At 42.7% G+C, this 19,045-nt stretch overlaps 3 protein-coding genes across 3 annotated transcripts; all 3 read left to right on the top strand.

Annotated features, from left to right (window-relative positions):
* Positions 1 to 442: 442 nt before the first annotated feature.
* On the top strand, positions 443 to 3,026 carry LOC104235930 (uncharacterized). The gene is made up of 5 exons (XM_009789763.1): positions 443 to 542; positions 1,422 to 2,017; positions 2,161 to 2,262; positions 2,420 to 2,591; positions 2,680 to 3,026. Exons 1-5 carry the CDS (start codon positions 443 to 445, stop codon positions 3,024 to 3,026), a joined length of 1,317 nt encoding a protein of 438 aa, XP_009788065.1.
* Positions 3,027 to 10,948: 7,922 nt separating this feature from the next.
* On the top strand, positions 10,949 to 11,892 carry LOC104235929 (aspartyl protease AED1-like). Its single transcript, XM_070154632.1, has 3 exons — positions 10,949 to 11,150; positions 11,232 to 11,422; positions 11,584 to 11,892. Exons 1-3 carry the CDS (start codon positions 10,949 to 10,951, stop codon positions 11,890 to 11,892), a joined length of 702 nt encoding a protein of 233 aa, XP_070010733.1.
* A 6,172-nt stretch (positions 11,893 to 18,064) lies between these two features.
* LOC138875767 (uncharacterized) lies at positions 18,065 to 18,727 on the top strand. The gene has a single exon (XM_070154631.1). The coding sequence runs from the start codon at positions 18,065 to 18,067 to the stop codon at positions 18,725 to 18,727; it is 663 nt and encodes a 220-aa protein (XP_070010732.1).
* Positions 18,728 to 19,045: the final 318 nt, after the last annotated feature.

Genomic DNA, 19,045 nt, shown 5'->3' with positions numbered 1-19,045 from the left:
TCCCAGCCAGGCTCGATTCTTACATCGAGCTTCCGAACTCGAGCTCGAGGTATGATCAAATCTTCTAAATCGAGCTCTCCAATTTAGACCGTATGCAGACAGTCCTCGCGTTTCTTAGAATGAAAAGATAAGAAACGATCTGATTTCTCGCCTTCGATGCCCCAATCATGATGTTAGTCTAGTGAGGTCAGCAGTCCGTGTGACTAAAAAGTCATGCAGAAGTTACGCCTACACATTTTTTGAAAAGCCTTTAATGAAAGACGGACATGGGTCATCCGTTTAGCTTCTCCAACAAGCTTAGACAGCCTCTATAAATACTTCAATCCTCCATTCTTCAAAATATTACTTTTACAATACCATCAAATCATTTTTTCACTTATTGTTTCCTTGTGCCCATTTCTTAACCAACTCCTTCCCCTTTTTCTTAATTTTCACAACAAAAATGGCAAGAACTTCTAAGACAGTTCCACAAAAAGAGAAGGCCTTTTCGTCTTCACGCACGTCGAAGAACAAAATGGTGGTACCTCCTCGCATTGAGGAGAGTACCCCCGGGCTTTGTGATATGTCTTCTGATTTCAAGGTCGACAAGCTTGCTTCGATTCTAGGATGATGCGAACCCATGTCTCGATATATTATCTTAATAACCGACCTCAAACAAGTGAAGGGAGATTGCCGCTAGGGAGATGAAGTGCACGTGAAGATCCCTTCACCTGATGAGGATATAACCACTTACAAAGCAGGGTACCTAAGTGTATACACATACCCATTTACCTTAGCTCCCGTAGATCCTTCTTTGCCCTTTCCAGACCCAGTGATCCTCGATTTTTATCGAAAATACCAAGTGACACTCGACCAAATTTATCCTTCCTTCTGGCGGATTGTTCACCTAATTAGGTACTTTTCGAGCAAAGTCGAGGGGATTTCTTTTACCCTAGACTATCTGATCATATTATATATCCCTCGTATCTATTGAGGTGGTCTGATAAAATTGCAACGTCGATCTCCGAAGTCTTTCTTCACTATCATTGATGAGGATAAAGACCGAGGGTGGATAAGCCACTTTGTTCAAGTTAGTACCTTTGACCTGATTCCCGTTGAAAAGATGTCGTTCCCCGAGGAATGGAATACGAATCGCAAGTACAGACCTATTGAGCATGTTTCATTACTTAGACATTTTCCCTTCCCTCTGAACTAACTCCCTTTTGATGATGCAGCTGTTGATTTGTATCCAGGTGCGGTGCGGACCTCCCGAGCTGGGTTCGACAACTAGCTTCCACTTTCACATATTCCGAGCGCATCTGGCACGATTTGGCCAAGAGCCGATGGGAGGCCAAAAACCACGATAAGTCCTTATTATTTGCATATTTAAATCCCTTAGTAAAATACTCCTCGGTAATACACTTAACTTTATGCTTGTGTAGGCCTCAGAGATGTTGTTTCGATGAGGCCACCCCCACCTGGTGAGGGAGAGACCCAAAAACCTACCAAGGACAAGAAAAGAAGGAAAAGGTCACCTGCGGAGTCCCCAAATCCAAAAAAGGCCAAACTTCGAAAACGTAGGGCCGATACAGTAGCCTTGACTCCGAAAATTATTGCACGTCTTCGTGCTGAGGACAAAGAGAGAGATGAGGCTGAGGACGAAGATGCTCGCCCATTAATAACTCTGAGAGGAGGAGGCACCGATCCTTCAAAGGCTGCTGAGCCGAAGGCCACTCAAGCGGTTCAATCTCAAGCTGAGGAAGATCCTAGGGGGAGCTCAAGGGAGGTTCTCGAACCGACTAGTGGCAAGAAAGTGCCCCGTCCTCAAGGACACTTGGCTGATGAACTTAGAGAACCTAGCCCTGAGGTTCCTCGAAGGTTGGAGATGGCCCCAATAGAGACACTCGGGGTGATTGATGTAGATGACTCTCCGCCAGCCCCATCATATTTTGAGGGGCAAATACGGGATACCCAAGATATAAAGACTTCTGATGTGGGAGCATCCCATGGGGAGTATGACATCTTCGGCGAATACTTTGTTAGGATCCCAGAGAGCCCCAATCTTTATGACTCATTCTTCCTTTAAGAGGCCGAGAAGCTTCGGAAGTAGGTAAACTTTGACTTATCAACTTCATTCAGAGTTTGATTCTTACTTTTCTGACCTCCTTCCTTTGTGTTTAGTTTGTGATGCTCTTCGACCAGGCTTTTCCCAAGTCTCGAGCTGAGCTTGCCCGATGTGAAGATGATCTCAGGAAACTTATGTCAGAGATGGATAAACTCAAGGTTCTCTATGCCAAAAAAGAAGGGGAACTCAATTATCTTTGATCTAGTTTTGTGAAGGCTTCCCAAGAGCGGACCGAGCTCGTTGAAAAGGTAATATAGCCTTTATGGGCTTATTTTGTACTTATTTGTTTTGGCGTCTAATGTTTCACCTTCACAGTTCCAGGAAAAGACTAACCTGGTGCAACGGCTCCGGGATGAGCTTAAGACCAAAGAGGTTGTAACCCTCGGGTGGAAAAAAAATATGGATCGCTTGGCCTCTGAAAAAGACTGTCTTCGGGAACAACTGGCCTCGGTCGAGAGTAAGCTTCAGAGTGAAAAGGAGGAGGGCCGTAAGTTTAAGGAGCTTCACATTGAGATGATCGCTGAGTGATGTAAGGTTATGTCCGAAGTTGATGCGTTCGTGAACCGATGCTGCAGCTGCCAATGCTCGGGCTAGGGAGATATCTGCTGTAGCTGAGCATAAATTATCCTACGCTGTCAACCATGCTCACCTAGAATCTCGAAGGCATACTCTCGAGGAAATGCATGCCAAAGGCTTTGACCTTTCTGTAGAAATTGAGAAGGTGAAGGCTTTGGAAGAAGAGGCAGCTGCACTGCTCTCTATTGATGAGGATTCTGTCAGCGACTCCGAGAGTGGGGAGGACGAAGATGAAGTCCCCAATGTACAAGAGGCCTCCGAAGATCAGGCTGTCGAATCTCAGACCACCAAAGATGTAGTTTCAGTAGATGCTTCCCCCGAGCGAGTGACCCTGACGGTGGACTAAGTCCTTTTTCATTTTATGTAGGGGATCCATGGGGGAGTTTTGTAAATGTGTTTTGGACCATCTCTTGAATACAAAAAAACTTTTGCTTGATCTTTGTTTTTGTGTTAAATTCCACCCTGACTTTACTTTTGAAATGAGATTTGGTGTTGTTGACGATCAGTCCGATATATTGGACTTAGAATATAATACCCTTAGGTTACCCATTAAGGTTCGAACATTGAGCTGAGTCTTAGGTTAATTCAACGTCAGCTCGGGGTGAAGGAATTTTGAGTTCGAGCTAGATAAGGTTTCGAGCAAGGTATGATTCGGCCTTTAAGATCCTTAAACATTGGCCCTTAGGCTCTTTAGGTAGGGCCAATTCGACCTCTAAAATGGCTATAGTTTTTTTTCGTCTTTCTGGCTAAAGACATAGTGAATACTTTGGTATGCCTTAGCATGTATTTTTTGTATTCATATTCGTTTGATTTTTTTGAAGGTTCGATTGATTGGAACCTCGTTTGTAATTTGATATGCAACGTTAATCGAATACCTTTTAAGGTTTTTTGAAGGTTGATGTTATCGAAGCCTTCACATTATTCGAGGGCTGATTATATCGAAGCCCCTTATAATTTGTTTTTGCCAAGGGTAGTCTGATTTAATCGGTTTTTTCAAAGTATATGAAGGCCTTTTAGTTTTATGGAAGAAGTCGAACATCTCCGAGCCGCATTATTTCAGCTGTAGCATATTCATTTGACCGTAGTCTTTTATATGGCCGTAGCCTTTAGTCCTCGAGTGTGATAGCCTTGGCCTTAATATCAAGGGGATGCCTTTTTGAGGTCTTGTGAGCTTGGGTGTGCCTCTTTGAGGACTTATAAGTTTGAGTATACCTCTTTTGAGGTCTTATAAGTTCGAGTGTTCGATGACTCGATGTATCGATTATCGATGACAGTCCCCGGGTATTTGGGTGCGTTATGGGTTTTGGCCCTTGAGCCGTTAAATGTGAAAATAATAGACTTCTTTGAGGCACAAAGTGTTTTGATATAATAAGAATGTCTTCAAATAATTGATACATGCGTACATGCTTTTCCGTTGGGGGCTTGACTATGGTACATGGACACGGTTCATTTGACCATTTGGCCCATTACAACATTCCCGTATCGAGGGCCTTCTTGGCATGAATTGCTTTCTTCGAGGATGCGTCCTCCGAGGGTGATGCCCCCAGTGTTTGAGGTTGATAGAAAAGAAGCCTTGAATATTCGTTGAATATTCCTTAGGTAGCATATGGGTGTTTCCTCATTAAAAACCTTACCGATAAAACCCATTTGGGATAAAACCCGATCTAAGGGAAAAAGAGCGCAACACATGCTTTAAAACCCAAGGTCTTCGAGCTGGAAGGTGCCTTGATGTTTTCAACCGAACATCTGCAAGGAGTTAGTTTTAAATACAGATGGAAAAAAAGGGAGAAGGTCATACCTCAGCAGAAATAACGTTTGAGCAACGATACATTCAAATTGTTTGGTAGTTGCTCACCTTCCATCATGATAAGTTTGTAGGATCCTTTCCTTACGACTCCGAGGCCACGGTACGATCCTTCCCAATTGGGGCCTAGTTTCTCTTCGTTTGGGTCTCGAGTGTTGAGAGTGGCTTTCCTTATGACTAAGTCCGCAACTCTAAAATATCAAAGTTTCGTCCTCCTATTGTAATACCTTTCGATCCTTTGTTTTTGCGCAGCCATTCGAATTAATGCAGCCTCACATTTTTCATCTAGTAGCTCGAGAGAAGTGTTCATGGCTTCGTGGTTCGAGTCCTTGGTGATATACTGAAACTTGATGATAGGTTCCCCAACCTCGATTGGGATCAATGCCTCGGACCCGTACACCAAAGAAAACGGGGTCACCTTCGTGCTTGACTTCGACGTCGTTCGGTATGCCCATAGCACCTCGGGCAATACTTCACTCCATTTCCCCTTTGCATCATCTAACCTTTTCTTTAAGTTATGAATGATGGTTTTGTTTGTGGACTCGGCCTGACCATTTGCACTTGGGTGATAAGGTGTTGACATAATCCTTTTGTTCTTATGATCCTCGAGGAATTTCATCACTTTGCTGCCGATGAACTGTTTCCCATTATCACATACTATTTTGGAGGGTATCTCGAACCGACATACGATGTGGTCCTATATGAAATCGATGACCTCTTTTTCTCTTATATTCTCGAAGGCCTGCACTTCTACACATGTTGAGAAGTAGTCAGTTATAAATAAGATGAATTTAGCTTTACCTAGAGTCGTTGGTAGGGACCGACGATGTCCATGCCCCATTTCATGAATGTCCACGGAGATAGGACTAAATGGAGTTGTTCCCCGGGTTGATGGATCATCGGTGCAAATCTTTGGCATTTATCACACTTTCGAATGAACGCCTTGGTATCCTTTTCCATGCTATCCCAGTAATACCCTGCTCTGATCACCTTGCAAACCAAAGAATCTGCACCAAAATGGTTCCCACAAGTGCCTTTGTGGATTTCTCGTAGCACATAATTGATGTCCTTTGGTGCCAAGCACACTATTAGTGGACCATCGAAGGTCCTCCTATATAATGTTTTGTTTTTATCGAGTGAGAATCAAGCCGCTTTGGATAGAAGAGCCCTCGATTCTTTTGGGTTCGAGGGGAGCTTCCCATGCTTCAAGTAGTTGATATACTTATTCCTCCAATCCCACGCTAAAATTGTTGAATTAATTTATGCATGGTCTTCTTTGACCACCGACCTTGATAGTTGGTCGACAGTCCCCACGACAATATCATCTTAGTAAATTGACGACCCCAAGATTGCAAGCGCATCAGTCTCACTGTTCTGTTCTCGAGATACATGGTCCAATGTCCATTCCTTGAAGCGATGTCATGTCACTTGAAGTGTTTCCAGGTACCTCTGCATTCAATCTTCTCGAACCTTGAAGATCCCGTTTGCTTGGTTTACCACCAAAAGTGAGTCACACTTGGCCTCGATGACCTCTGCTCCCAGGCTTTTGGCCAGTTGGAGACCTGCAATCATGGCTTCATACTCGGCCTCATTGTTAGTCAATTGATGAGTTTTGATAGATTGTCTAATGATACCGCCCGTAGGTGGTCTTAGAACAATACCGAGCACGGACCTTTTCACATTCGAGGCACCATATGTGAAGAGGGTCCACACCTAAAGAGGTACCTAATTTTATCAAGAGTTCGTTTTCTACTTTGGGTACGAGGACATGTGAAAAATTGGCCATGAAGTCTGCCAAAATTTGAGACTTGATAGCCGTTCGGAGCTGATATTCGATATCATACCCCCTAAGTTCGATGACCCGTTTGGCCAATCGGCCTGATAATTTGGGCTTATGCAAGATATTTAGAAGTGGGTATGTAGTCAATACACATATATTATGGCATTGAAAATATGGTTTTAATTTCCTTGATGCGCTTATTAACGCAAGAGCTAATTTTTCCAAAAGTGGGTACCTGGTGTTAGCATCTCCTAGGGTCCGACTCACATAATAGATAGGAAATTGCGTACCTTGTTCTTCTTGAACCAACATACCACTTACCACCACCTCGGACAGGGCTAAATACAAGTAGAGTGTTTCATCCTCCTTCGGAGTATGAAGCAGGGGTGGGCTCGAGAGATAGCGTTTTAATTCATCCAAGGCTTGTTGGCATTACAGAGTCCATGCAAAGTTTTTCTTCTTCATGAGTAGGGAAAAGAAATAATGGCTCCGATCTGATGACCTCGAGATAAATCGGCCTAGGGCAGTTATTCGTCCGGTCAGTCATTATATGGCTTTCACATTGTCCAATACGAAGATTTCCTCAATGGCTTTAATTTTATCGGGGTTGATCTCGATACCCCTGTTCGATACTATGAAGCCCAAGAACTTGCCCGAGCTAACTCCAAAAGCGCATTTCTCGGGGTTGAGCTTCTTGTTGTACTTTCTTAGGATATCAAATGTCACCTGCAAATGGGTCAAATGGTCCTCTACGTGTAGGGACTTAAGTAGCATGTCATCAATATAAACTTCCATAGATTTACCTATTTGATGTTCAAACATCTTATTAACTAGGCGTTGATATGTGGCTCCTGCATTTTTTAACCCGAAGGGCATTACATTATATCAATACATACCATACTTCATGATGAACCAAGTCTTTTCTTGGTCCTCCGGGTTCATTTGAATTTTATTGTACTCGGATTAGGCATCGAGAAAGGTAAGGATATCATAGTCGGACGTAGCATTGATTAAACGATCGATGTTGGGTAATAGGAAAGAATCTTTAGGGCATGCATTATTCAAATATTTATAGTCTACACACATTCTAAGTTTATTTCCCTTTTTAGGGACTAAAACTATGTTAGCTAGCCATTCGGGATATGTTACTTCCTTAATGGATCCTATCTTGAGAAGTTCGGTTACTTCTTCTTTGATGAATGCATGCTTTACCTCGGACTGATGTCTCCTCTTTTACTTCACCGTATCTGGGATCGACACTTAGTTGATGGGTAGTTATCTCCGGTGGGATCCCTATCATATCTAAGTGGAACCAGGCGAAGCAATCAATGTTATCAATAAGAAATTAAATGAGTTTTTTCCTGAGTTCAGGAGTTAACCCTGTCCCCAGGTATAGCTTTCGTTCTGGAAGATGCTCGATAAATATGGCATGCTCGAGTTCTTCGAGCGTGGACTTCGTCGCATTCGATTCTCCGGGGGCGACGAAGGCTCGGGGATGAGGAAATCTTTTTCTTAGTCCTCGACCACATGTTCATCGATCTCCTGTCCCTAGGGCTCAATTGAGGGTATGGGCTGTGAGTGCTATTTGGCCACCTGTTTGTCCTTTGACCTTTCGGATGTGGATGGTGTCGATACTGGTGCCAAGTCGTGTACCGCAAACATCTCCTTAGCTGGATGTTGTTCTCCATATACTACTTTCACACCATCCTTTGTTGGGAACTTCATCATTTGATGAAGGGTCGATGAAACCGCCCTCATGCTATGGATCCACGGCCTCCAAAACAAAGCGTTATAACTCAAGTCACCTTCGATGACATGAAATTTGGTATCTTTTATGGTTCTGGATACGTTGACTGGGAGGATGATTTCTCCCTTAGTTGTTTCACTTGCCATGTTGAAGCCATTCAAGACTCGAGATGCTGGTATGATTTGACCGAACAACCCGAGATGCTCCACGACCCTTGACCTGATTATATTTGCCGAACTACCTAGAGCCACGATAACATGTTTAACTTGAACTTTATTTAAAAGGATAGATATTACCAGTCTATCATTGTGGAGCTGAGAAAAGGCCTCGATGTCTTCCTCGCTGAATGTGAGGGTGTCCTCGGGCATGTAGTCCCGAGTCCGTTTCTCCCTGTGATGGATACTTTGGTACGTTTGAATATACGTCCCAGTGGGACATCGACTCCACCGATGATCATTTGAATGACATTATGAAGTTCTTCAGGTTCATTCTTCCTGTTTGCATCTCTTTCTCGGAGACGGTTCTTGGCTCGGTCACTGAGAAATTCACGAAGATGCCCCTGGTTGAACAACCGGGCTACCTCCTCTCTAAGCTGCTTGCAATCCTCGGTCTTATGCCCATGAGTACCATGATACTTGCACATAAAGTTGGGGTTCCTATGAGAAGGATCAGTCTATAAAGGCTTAGGCCACCTAGTATCTCTAATTTTTCCAATGACTGAGACAATACCCGATGTATAGACGCTGAAGTTATATTCTGGTAATCGGGGTGCCTTCGCCAGTCCAGAGTGCCTATAAAACCCGATTTTTCACATGAGTCACTAGGAACTTTGACCTCAATATGCTCTTTGATCATTCCTAGGTATGTTATGCCTTGAAATGTTCCTTCGATCCTCAACGTATGGCTTATATCTTTCCTTATTTGACCTTGACCCCCTGTCTGCATTTCCTGGCTCCTTTGCTAGTAACCTGCTTGGATAAACTGAGCCCGATGGGGCTCTCATCTTGTCATACTCGACCCTAATTTTTGATTGGTACCTGTTATGCGCATCCTCCCAAGTCACGACGGGCTACTCGATCAAGTTTTGCTTTAGCTGCTTTGAATCTATCGAACTTCTTTCATTTATCCCTTGAGTGAAGGCTTGTACGACCCAGTCATCGAAAATTGGTGGTAACTCCATTCATTCTGATTGGAAATGGGATACAAACTCCCTCAACATCTCGTTCTCCCTTTGCTTTATTTTGAACACATCGGTCTTCCTTGTTGCAACTTTTATGGCACTAGCATGTGCCTTTACAAATGAGTCTCCCAACATGCCAAACAAATCAATAAAGTTCGAGGGTAAGTTATGGTACCAAATCATGGAACCCTTAGACAGAGTTTCCCAAACGTTTTTAGCAAAACAAACTCAATCTCATCGTTTTCCAAATCATTTCCTTTTATTCCACAAGTATATGTGGTGATGTGCTTGTTGGAATCAGTGGTACCATTGTATTTTAGGATGTCTGGCAACCCAAACTTCTTCTGGATGGGCTTCAGAGTCGCACTCTGGGGGAATGGTTTGTGCACCAACTTCTTCAAGTGCAGCCCTTTCAAAATCGGAGGTGCTCCCGGTATTTGGTCGACCCTTGAGTTGTATGTCTCCAACTTTCAAAATCGGAGGCTGAATATTTTCATGTTCAGCTATGCTTGGGGTCTTATTTTGACTCTGAAGTTGAGCGATGACGATTTTTTGAGCTTGCAGCATCTCAAATATCATTTGGAGGCTGATCCCCCCATCTTCCATTCCACGTGCTCTTTGGTCACCAGATCGAGCTTCCCTACGCTCGTCCCCTACGGGATATGTGCCTGTGTCTGCGTTTAGCATTATGTGAACTGATATCAACTGGCTCCATATTTGGCACTTCCTCAGGGTTGATTGGTGGTACACCGACCCCTATACTGTTGTTTTCTCCATGGGATCTGAGACCGTCGTTTCCATGTACTGGTGCGTTTGCTGAGCTAGAATATCTTAGCCTAAAATCATAGAATCTTTGACAAGAAAAAGTGTGAAAAATAACGTGTGTTATCATTAAAATAACACTAAAATAATCACTATTATCTTTAGCCCCACGATGGGCGCCAAACTGTTTACCTCAAAAATTGGGAGTAACAATAAAATGTGATTTGTGGTTTACAGATATGTGATTTATTCCAATACTAGTGAATATACAAGTAATATTATGTTTAAGTAAGAAGAATTGATGAACCAAACAGGTGTTGTTAGAGCAATGGGGACTTCGAGCTCGTTTATCTCAGGGGCCTCGAGGTGAGTTAAGAGCAATAAAGTATGAATAGTAAAGTAAAAATAATAAAGCTGATGAACAATTATGCAACACAGTAAACGAGAAAACAGAGTAGAATTTTTTATTGCAGTGAATAAGATGATCTTTAAGAAATGATTAAGGTCCCCTTTATATAGGAGGGGAAAACCCTAATATGGTATATTTACAATATTAGTAAAGAATTCCATTGGTGCAACTGTATAACAACCTAGTACGGACTCATACTATTTCGTACAAATCTTATCCCTTAATTTATGCCCTGATCCACGTGTCCTTGAGAAATTCTCGCTCTTTCTTGATTATCATCGAAAATGTATTGTACTCGAGGCAGATCATGACAAGTCTCCGATTTGCTTCTCGAGGTGCGTATATCCCGGCCAGGCTCGATTCTTACTTCGAGCTTCCGAACATGAGCTCAAGATGTGATCAAATCTTCTAAATCGAGCTATCCGATTTAGACCGTATACGGTCATCTTTACAGTAACAGTCTTTCTAAGGATGGACTTGATCCAACTATTGAAGGTAATTTTGATTTTTTGGGGTGGGGGGGGGGGGGGGGGTCTATAATGTAAAGATAGGTATTGGGACACCAAAACAAGATTATTACTTAATGATGGATATTGGTAGCCAACAAACTTGGGTACGTTGCCAATCCTGCACCAAAGGCTGCAAAGCAGAGAATCCTCTGTATGATTCTTCAAAATCCCCGACATATACAAATAGTAGTAATTTGTGCAAAGGTCCATTTAATGTCAGATATGGTGATAAGTCGCATATAAATGGAATTTGGGGATGTGATACTCTCACTATAGAGGGTATTGGTGCAATAAAGAACTTCTAATTTGGTTGTGGCCAAGAAAACGTTGTTGAAACTGGCGATAACTTTGGTGGTGTAGCTGGAATACTCGGACTTGGTAAAGGAGACTTATCTTTGCCATCTCAAAGTGCTTTATCAATGCAAATGTTTAGCTATTTTGTCCCACCAACAAATATCGATGCGGGAAATCTACTTTTTGCAAATGAAGCCATGATGAAATCGCATGCTTGTTCAAACCAATTTACACCAATAGTAAAAGGCCCCAAACCAGTATACTACTATCTTGACCTAGTTGGAATAAGTGTAGCTAGAAATAAACTCATCGTCACATCGACAACATTCACTATGAAGGAAGAATTATAGACAGTGGAACGGTAATCACTCGATTGCCATGAGCTGTATACTCTGCATTTTGTGCTGCTTTTAGACAGTCGATGTCGAGTTACACATTGCAAGAAAATTTTGATAAGCTGATGGACACCTGGTACAGCTTCGACGGAAACGAACAAATTGTTTTACCAGAGATTAAATTCCATATTGGAGAAGGAACTAGTACAACTACTGATGTGACTTTGTCATACTACGGAATTTTATGGATGAAAAATGATAGAGTCAAGTGTTTGGCTTTTGCTGCAAAGGAAAGCAATGAGCTTTATTGGTTAACGTTCAATAGAGTGGATTCAATGTGCTTTATGATTTGGAAAGGGAAGGAATTGGATTTGGGAGTAACTGCTAGCTAGCTGATCAGAGCAAAAGCCAAATTTTCATTTTTCATGTTTTTAGCATAATTACTATTATGCGACACCTTTCTGAGATTCCTTGGAAGGGCGACGTAAGGCTAAGCTACTAATGTCAGTGCAGTTACTGTCCATCAACTGAGGTTCCCACCGTACACTAAACGAGATTGTCAGTGGCGTACGGGAAAACCAATGTCAAGAGCAATTGAGAGACCAGAAATGATAATTAAAGATGAAAGAAAGCTTGATTGCATTAATGAAAGCTATTACAGAAAGGCAATGCGGTGTCGAGGGGGAGATACACTAGTACAGAGAATTATTTGCTTGCTAGAAAGTTTTGAATGCTTGATCCCCTAATAGTGCTTAAAAAAAATAAATCCAAGTTACAAAACTAGACTTGACTAAGCTAGAGAAATATAATGGAAGTACATGAAATAAAACTACTCTATATTTATAATGAAAAGGACTTAGTTTTCTACAAGGCAGAAATAGGTCCGTTGTCAGCAGCATTGTCTTTGGCATCATGGTCAACGCACGTGGCATTGTCTGCGCGTGCGACGCTCTGGAATCTGCCTGCGGCTGTGCGCTGGCGAGGGATATCGATGGGGAGACAGAGGCACATGCACGTTTGTCACTTGGTGCAGCCAAGACCACGGGGTCGTTTGTGATGCTAGGCATTGGGAGGCTTCCTAGGATGCCACGGGGCGCGCCCAGGGGTCATGGGGTATGGCATGAAAGCCGGCCATGACATTCTCCCCCACCTAAGTTGGCGACGTCCTATGCGCCTTACTTTCAAGATAATCTTTAATTAGGCTCTTGTAGGCTTTGAGGTTTGTTCCCTTCTCCCAATTATTCTTCTCCGCGTCACAGCCCTTCTATTTCACCAAGAACTCTTGGTGATCTTTCCTTGAGGCATGAATCACTCTATCATCAAGGATAGTTTCAACACGCCTTTTCCCAGTTGAATTGGGATCTCGAATACTGGGTATTATGAGTTGGCTCCGTGAAGGGTCCTCCATGTCTTCCGGAAAAAGTTTCAGATGGCTGACATGGAAGATAGGATGAATTTTCCACCAAACTGGGGTATCCACTCGGTATGCAACTTTCCCAATGCACCTTTCAATGGACAAGGACCTAGTGTATTTTTGCAATAGGCGAGGGTCATGGACCCCCGCATATAAGTACCGCTTTGAGATTTTGACAATCACTTTGTCTCCTACTTGTTATTCGACAAAGCGACGATTTTGATCAGCATCCCTCTTTATCCGCTTTTGAGCTTTGACAAGATATATACGTACTATCTCCAAATTTCGCTTTCATTCTTTTGAGAAGCTAGCAGCTTGAGGAGATTTAGACATGTTTGGTGCATTCATTGTGTGTGGGAGTAGCAGTTGCTGTCCGGTAACAATTTCAAAAGTACTTTTGTTTTGTGCTAGAGCTTTTTTGTGAATTGAAACATAGTTGAGCAACATCCAGAAGCTTCACCCAATTCTTCTGCGATCTGGTTACAAAGTGGCAGAGATATTCCTCCAACATACCATTGAACCTCTCTTTCTAGTCATCAAATTGTTGATGAAAACTTGAGCTATGACTCAATTTTGACCCGAGGCACTTAAAGAGTTTGATCCAAAAGTTGCTAGTGAAGCGTGAGTCGCAGTCACTAACAATGTCTTTGGGCAGACCCCAATATTTGATGACATGAGAGAAGGAGAGTTGTGCTGTATCTTCTGTTGATATACACCGTGGGGCTGATATGAATGTAGCATACTTAGAAAACCGATCCACCACAACCAAAATAGTTGTGAGAACTCCGACCTTTTGCAATCCGGTGATAAAATCCAAGGAAACGCTTTCCCAAGGTCTCTTTGGGACATCTAGTGGTTCCAAGAGTCCCGCTTGTGTTAAGCGGTCCGACTTGTCCTTTTGGTGTACTAGACAAGTCTTCACATACTGAGCGACGTCATCTGCCACTTGTGGCCAATAATATGCATGACGAGGTAACGCCATGGTGCGTTCTTCACTAGGATGGCCGTCCCACAAAGTATCATGACATTCCGCCAGAAGAGTCCTCCGTAGATCTCCTCCTTTAGGAACATAAAGTCGGTTCCTTTTCACTTTCAGAAAACCATCTTTCATGTAGAAATGGTGTGTCTTGCCCTGTCATACCAAATCAACCAAATACTGTACAGCAGGATCTTTGATGAGTAGATCCTATATCTGGATCTTGATGGTTGTGGCTACTTCGCACCCCCTTAGGGTGGCGAGTAGGTACACCGATGCTAGATCATCTCTCCGACTGAGCGTATCAGCCACATGATTGGTAATCCCACTTCGATACTCCAGGTTGAAGTGGAATTCAGCTAGGAGTTCCTGCCACCTGGCCTGTCGACCATTTAGCTTCGGTTGGGTCATGAAATGGCTAACAATTGTGTTGTCTGTCTTGACCACGAACGGGGTCCCCAACAGACAGTGCCTCCAAAAGCGCAAGTAGTGTACGACAACCAATAATTATTTCTTATGGGAGACATAGCGCCGCTCTGCATCCTTCAGCTTCCGGCTCTCGTACGCTATATGATGCCTTTTCTGTAGCAAGACTCCGCTGAGGGCATAGTCGGATGCATCTGTTTTTACCTTGAATGTGGACAAATCTGGGAGGGACAAGACGGGGCTACTAGACATAGCCACTTTCAATGCGTTCAAGGCCTCCGCTCGCCTAGTTCCCCAATCCCAAGGCGTGACCTTCTCGAAGAGTTCTATCAATGGTACTGCAATGAGGGAGTAATTTTTCACAAATCGACGATAGAAGTTGCATAGGCCAAGGGACGCCCTTAAGGCATGGATATCCTTAGGAGGCAACCAATATGTGATTGCCTGAATCTTCTATTGGTCCATCTTGATTCGCCCTTCCTAGATGACATGTATGAGGAAGTCAATCTTCTTTTGAGCAAAGGAGCACTTGGATAGAGTTGCATATAGTTCGTGCTCCCACAATCGGGCTAGGACCTTCTGCAAATGCTCCATGTGTTCTTCCAGTATTGGGCTATATACCACAATGTCATTCAAGTAGACAACCAGGAATTCATCAATGTAATCTCGAAAGACTTGGTTCATCAGGGTGCAAAATGTAGCTGGGGCGTTAGTTAAGTTGAACGACATAACCAGGAAGTCATACTACCCATATTTTGTCACATAGGTCGTCTTGTGTTCATCACCCTCTTCAATCTGAACTTGCCAATAACCTGTCTTCAAGTCTATCTTGGTGAACACCGTCACACCACCCAGTCTATCGAACAAGTCTTCCATTAGAGGAGTAGGGTACTTGTCTTCACTATGATTTTGTTTAGAGCTCGATAGTCCACACAGAGTCGCAGACTGCCATCATGTTTCTTTTGGAATAGCACAGGGGACCCGTATGGGGATTTGGAGGGCGCTATAATCCCAGCGTCTAACATTTCCGTCAATTGTCTTCGAAGCTCGGTGAGTTCGGGTTGTGACATTCTGTAAGGCACCTAGGCGGGTGGCTTCACGCCTGGCACCAACTCAATCACATGGTCCATAGAGCGCCTAGGTGGGAGTCGTTTTGGCATTTCCAGTAGCAAGACATCATCAAACTCCAGTAGCAGCTCCTTCATGGGTGCATGAATGGGACCCAAGGAGCATTCTATATCTTCAATGTAGAGGGTTGCTAGGATATAAGTTGGTTGAGAATTGTTGAAAACAATGTTGAACTATGGGACAGAAGGCCGGGATATGCAAGTGTTTCATCACTGAATAAACTGGCCTTGAAGGACCTGGTTTCTAATCTGACCAAGTTGAGTATCAAGGAATCATAAAGTGTGCAATGCCTGTGCAAAAGTAAAGTATGTCAGATCTCTATTTTAGCCCAAAAAGGGGTAGTCAACACCTCAAGCCCACTTGGACTCTGTTCTTCAGAACCAATGATGAGATCTTTCAAGTAATTGTGGCTTTTGTCAAGAAGATCCAAGTGTAAATAGAAACAAATGTGTCTTGTATTATATCAGATCATGGAGCAAGTTTGGGTAATGATAGAGTGGATGCATGTTGTATTCAAAAAAGAACTACTCATCTCTTAGCACTGAGAACACCATAGCAAATGGAGTTCTGGAAAAGAAAAACATCACTCTTGAAGATTGGGCATGGTCAATATTATTTGATAGAGGGATTGCAAACATTTTGACCAAAGTTGCTAACTCATTTGAGGATATCTGGGTACAATTGTTATGCTCTCAACAATGGGAAGGATTAGCTTTTAAAATCTGATGCTAAAAGAGATAGAGAAATCCTCCTGATGTACTCGTCTCAGGAGAGAACAAAAATACTTATCAAGGTGGAGAATGCTCATTAATTCCAGTAAGGAACCTAGTCCCACGACTACAACAATAGAAGCTGAAAAACGAGTTGTTGAAAAAGGTTTTGACGTTAAAGCATCACAAGTCATCATCACTCCCATTGCCACAGCTACACGCCTAGACATGGATCAATGTGGTTCTCCTCTAAATCAAACAATGCATATAGACATCACTTAATCACTCCTGTATCTCACAACAAGTGGACCAAACATCGTTCTCGGAGTTGGGTTCTGTGCAAGGTTTAAGTCAAATCCAAAGGAGTCTCATCTGAAGGTTGGTGTAAGAATTTTGAGATATCTTAGCAGAACACATGATCTGGTTCTCTACTATCCTTCAAGTAATGGATAGTAAAAGCTTGCTTGAAATAGGACATCCTCTGGGTTCCTATATTGTCTCATGACGCTCCAGGAAGCAAAATTTAATGGCACTCTCAACGGCTGAAGCATAATATGTATCATCAGCCTCCTGCTATGCTCAAATGCTGTGGACCAAACAACAAATTAGAAGAACTTGAGTCCAACTCAAGAAGGCCAAATACATTGATTACTGAAGATCAAGTTGCAAACACCTTCACCAAAGCCCTGGAAAGAAAATAATCCGAAAACATTTCCTTGCACTGGAGATGATAAAATCCAACTGAGGACTTGGTTCCTCATGATTGGTTATGAAAGTCACAGTTAGGTAAAAGTTAGCTAAAATGTTTTATGGATAAGTCTAACTCACCTCTATATTGTTACAAGTAGACACGCATGATGACTATAGAAGTAGATGATGTAGTGCATGCTGAAAAAGGGGTTAAATGCACTTGCCAGGCCTATCAGGGAACCTGGTTTTCTTGATATAGGTTAGTAGCTTCTTTGTTCTTTCATAAATAATTTAAAATGGACAAAAACAATGCATCATCATTACATGACAATCTCTTTAAGTTGTGTCTTTTCATCCAAAGCGTCACACCTTTTTTGAACGATACAACTCCCTAAGCAAAAGGTTGCCGTTTTTTCAGAACTGGTCCCTCATCATAAATAAATCAACATCACAACCCTTCTCTTTAAAATTCAAAACCTCCTCTTTGTCTTCCCTCTTCTCAACCCACAACCCTTCGAGTACAATCTCGCCATGTTTGAAAGTAAAGCAACCTCCAGTATGCCCGACAACACTGTGATTGAGTCCTTAACAATCAGCATTCCAGTAGTGAACTCCTCCCCAACACAATCACTAGTCCAAACCCTAAAGCAGAGTCTTCTCTACACTCCACTCCCTCTTCTACCTACTCCGATTCTATTCCTCATCTGAGCAAGGTTGAAAATGTTATCCTCCTCTAGTCTCCCCGGTGAAACAGAGTAAATAGGGTGAACAGGGTAAACAAGGAAACCTTGTTCAGAAATTATCAACTCTCTCCAGGTTTGGGCACTCAAGTGAAAATCCAGTGATTAGTCATGAAGATACTGACATAACCATGATAGGACGCGACTCTACTGGTATCACTCCTCATTATGTTGAAATTTCCATGAAACGACAAGAAAAGGAGGGAATAGAAAATATGCTCTCCATTGTTTCAGAAAGGGTTATTGTAGATGAGGGTGGAGGAGGAATTGAGTCTAAGGGGGAAGAGCCTCAGTCCATAAAAGACTGGGGAGCAATTGTTCCATTCGAACAACCGATTCAGTATAACACTACTTGGGTCCCAAGTGGTGAACCCGATTCCTCCTCGAAGAATCCAGGTCAGGGGTCATCCCCTGGTCAGTATTGATCCTGCTTCTTCTCCCTACTTCTATACTCAACCTCTGAATATGGTGGTGCCTTAGATGAATTCCGACAGTGAAGAAGACACAAGTGATTTGGCATATGCTAGTTTTATTAGGGCTAGGAGTAAGCTAGTTGCAGCTACAGAGTCAACCCCTAAGCGACCCATTACACGGTTGCATCAAAAGGAGGCTCTCGAGTCTGCTCTCAAGAATATTCAAAGGAGCAAAAGAAAGAGAAGGCTGGTAAAGGATGGAAAAGCCGTGCATGAAAAGGTTGTCCCTATGGTGAATGTTGATGAGGAAGTAGAAGAGGAACCTAGTTTCTTAACCCCCAAGTCCTCGAAGCAGAAACACTCTCACTCTCAATCTATAAGGCACACTTCTACAAATGCTAAATGTCCTTCCAAAAGTGCTGATGCTGCTTCTAGTGAAAAGTTGGTGAAAAATTCTTGTGACAAGTCAGTGAAACAAAGTGCTGATATGTCTGATGATGAAGAAGTGGTAAAATCTAGTGAACATATGCAGAAAAAGTCAATGGAGAAGGGAAAGTCTATTCGGAAGTCAGTAAAAAGAAAAATGGATGATGATGAGGAACCTGGTTCCATCAAGAAAGCAAAAGTTAGTGAGTCTTTGAGTTCTCAGAAAAGGAAGTTGAGAAATCAGAAAGTACTATGGGGCCGCACATTTGCCTCTGACATTCTAGAACTTGATGGGATGAGATAATTGGTGGAAATTTGTGATCCTCAACAATGGACAAATCTGTTTATAAATGAGGTTCCCAAAGTGTATGAGGAGGAGGTACAAAGTTTCTATACCAGCATCTTCACAGTAGAGGGTGATCAAATTTGTATGTTGATAAATGGGGTAGACATAGTGATAGACTCTGCATTATTGGGATAAATTCTGGGTGTTCCTGCCAAAGGACTGTCGTCTGCTCAAGGTGCCTTCACATCAAACATCAGAAATGCCATTGTAAAGGATAGGGCAATACAACATGGGGAACAAGTGCATAAGAAGGCATTCCTTCCAGTATATCAGTTT

The sequence above is a fragment of the Nicotiana sylvestris genome, chromosome 8, assembly GCF_000393655.2.
Source record: "Nicotiana sylvestris chromosome 8, ASM39365v2, whole genome shotgun sequence".
Lineage (NCBI taxonomy): Eukaryota > Viridiplantae > Streptophyta > Magnoliopsida > Solanales > Solanaceae > Nicotiana > Nicotiana sylvestris.
The sequence above is the reverse complement of the archived record's forward strand: the minus strand, read 5'-3'. Positions and strand labels throughout refer to the sequence as shown.

What these genes read in the sequence shown, in the direction of transcription:
- LOC104235930 (XM_009789763.1), top strand. Translation starts at nt 443, where the DNA reads ATGGCAAGAACTTCTAAGACAGTTCCACAAAAAGAGAAGGCCTTTTCG. An exon ending in ACATCTTCGGCGAATACTTT is followed by an intron (nt 2,018 to 2,160) that starts GTTAGGATCCCA and finishes CTTTGTGTTTAG; the next exon opens with TTTGTGATGCTCTTCGACCA. An exon ending in GAGTGAAAAGGAGGAGGGCC is followed by an intron (nt 2,592 to 2,679) that starts GTAAGTTTAAGG and finishes CCGATGCTGCAG; the next exon opens with CTGCCAATGCTCGGGCTAGG.
- LOC104235929 (XM_070154632.1), top strand. Translation starts at nt 10,949, where the DNA reads ATGGATATTGGTAGCCAACAAACTTGGGTACGTTGCCAATCCTGCACC. An exon ending in TGATACTCTCACTATAGAGG is followed by an intron (nt 11,151 to 11,231) that starts GTATTGGTGCAA and finishes TTGGTGGTGTAG; the next exon opens with CTGGAATACTCGGACTTGGT. An exon ending in TAGTAAAAGGCCCCAAACCA is followed by an intron (nt 11,423 to 11,583) that starts GTATACTACTAT and finishes GCTTTTAGACAG; the next exon opens with TCGATGTCGAGTTACACATT.
- LOC138875767 (XM_070154631.1), top strand. Translation starts at nt 18,065, where the DNA reads ATGAATTCCGACAGTGAAGAAGACACAAGTGATTTGGCATATGCTAGT.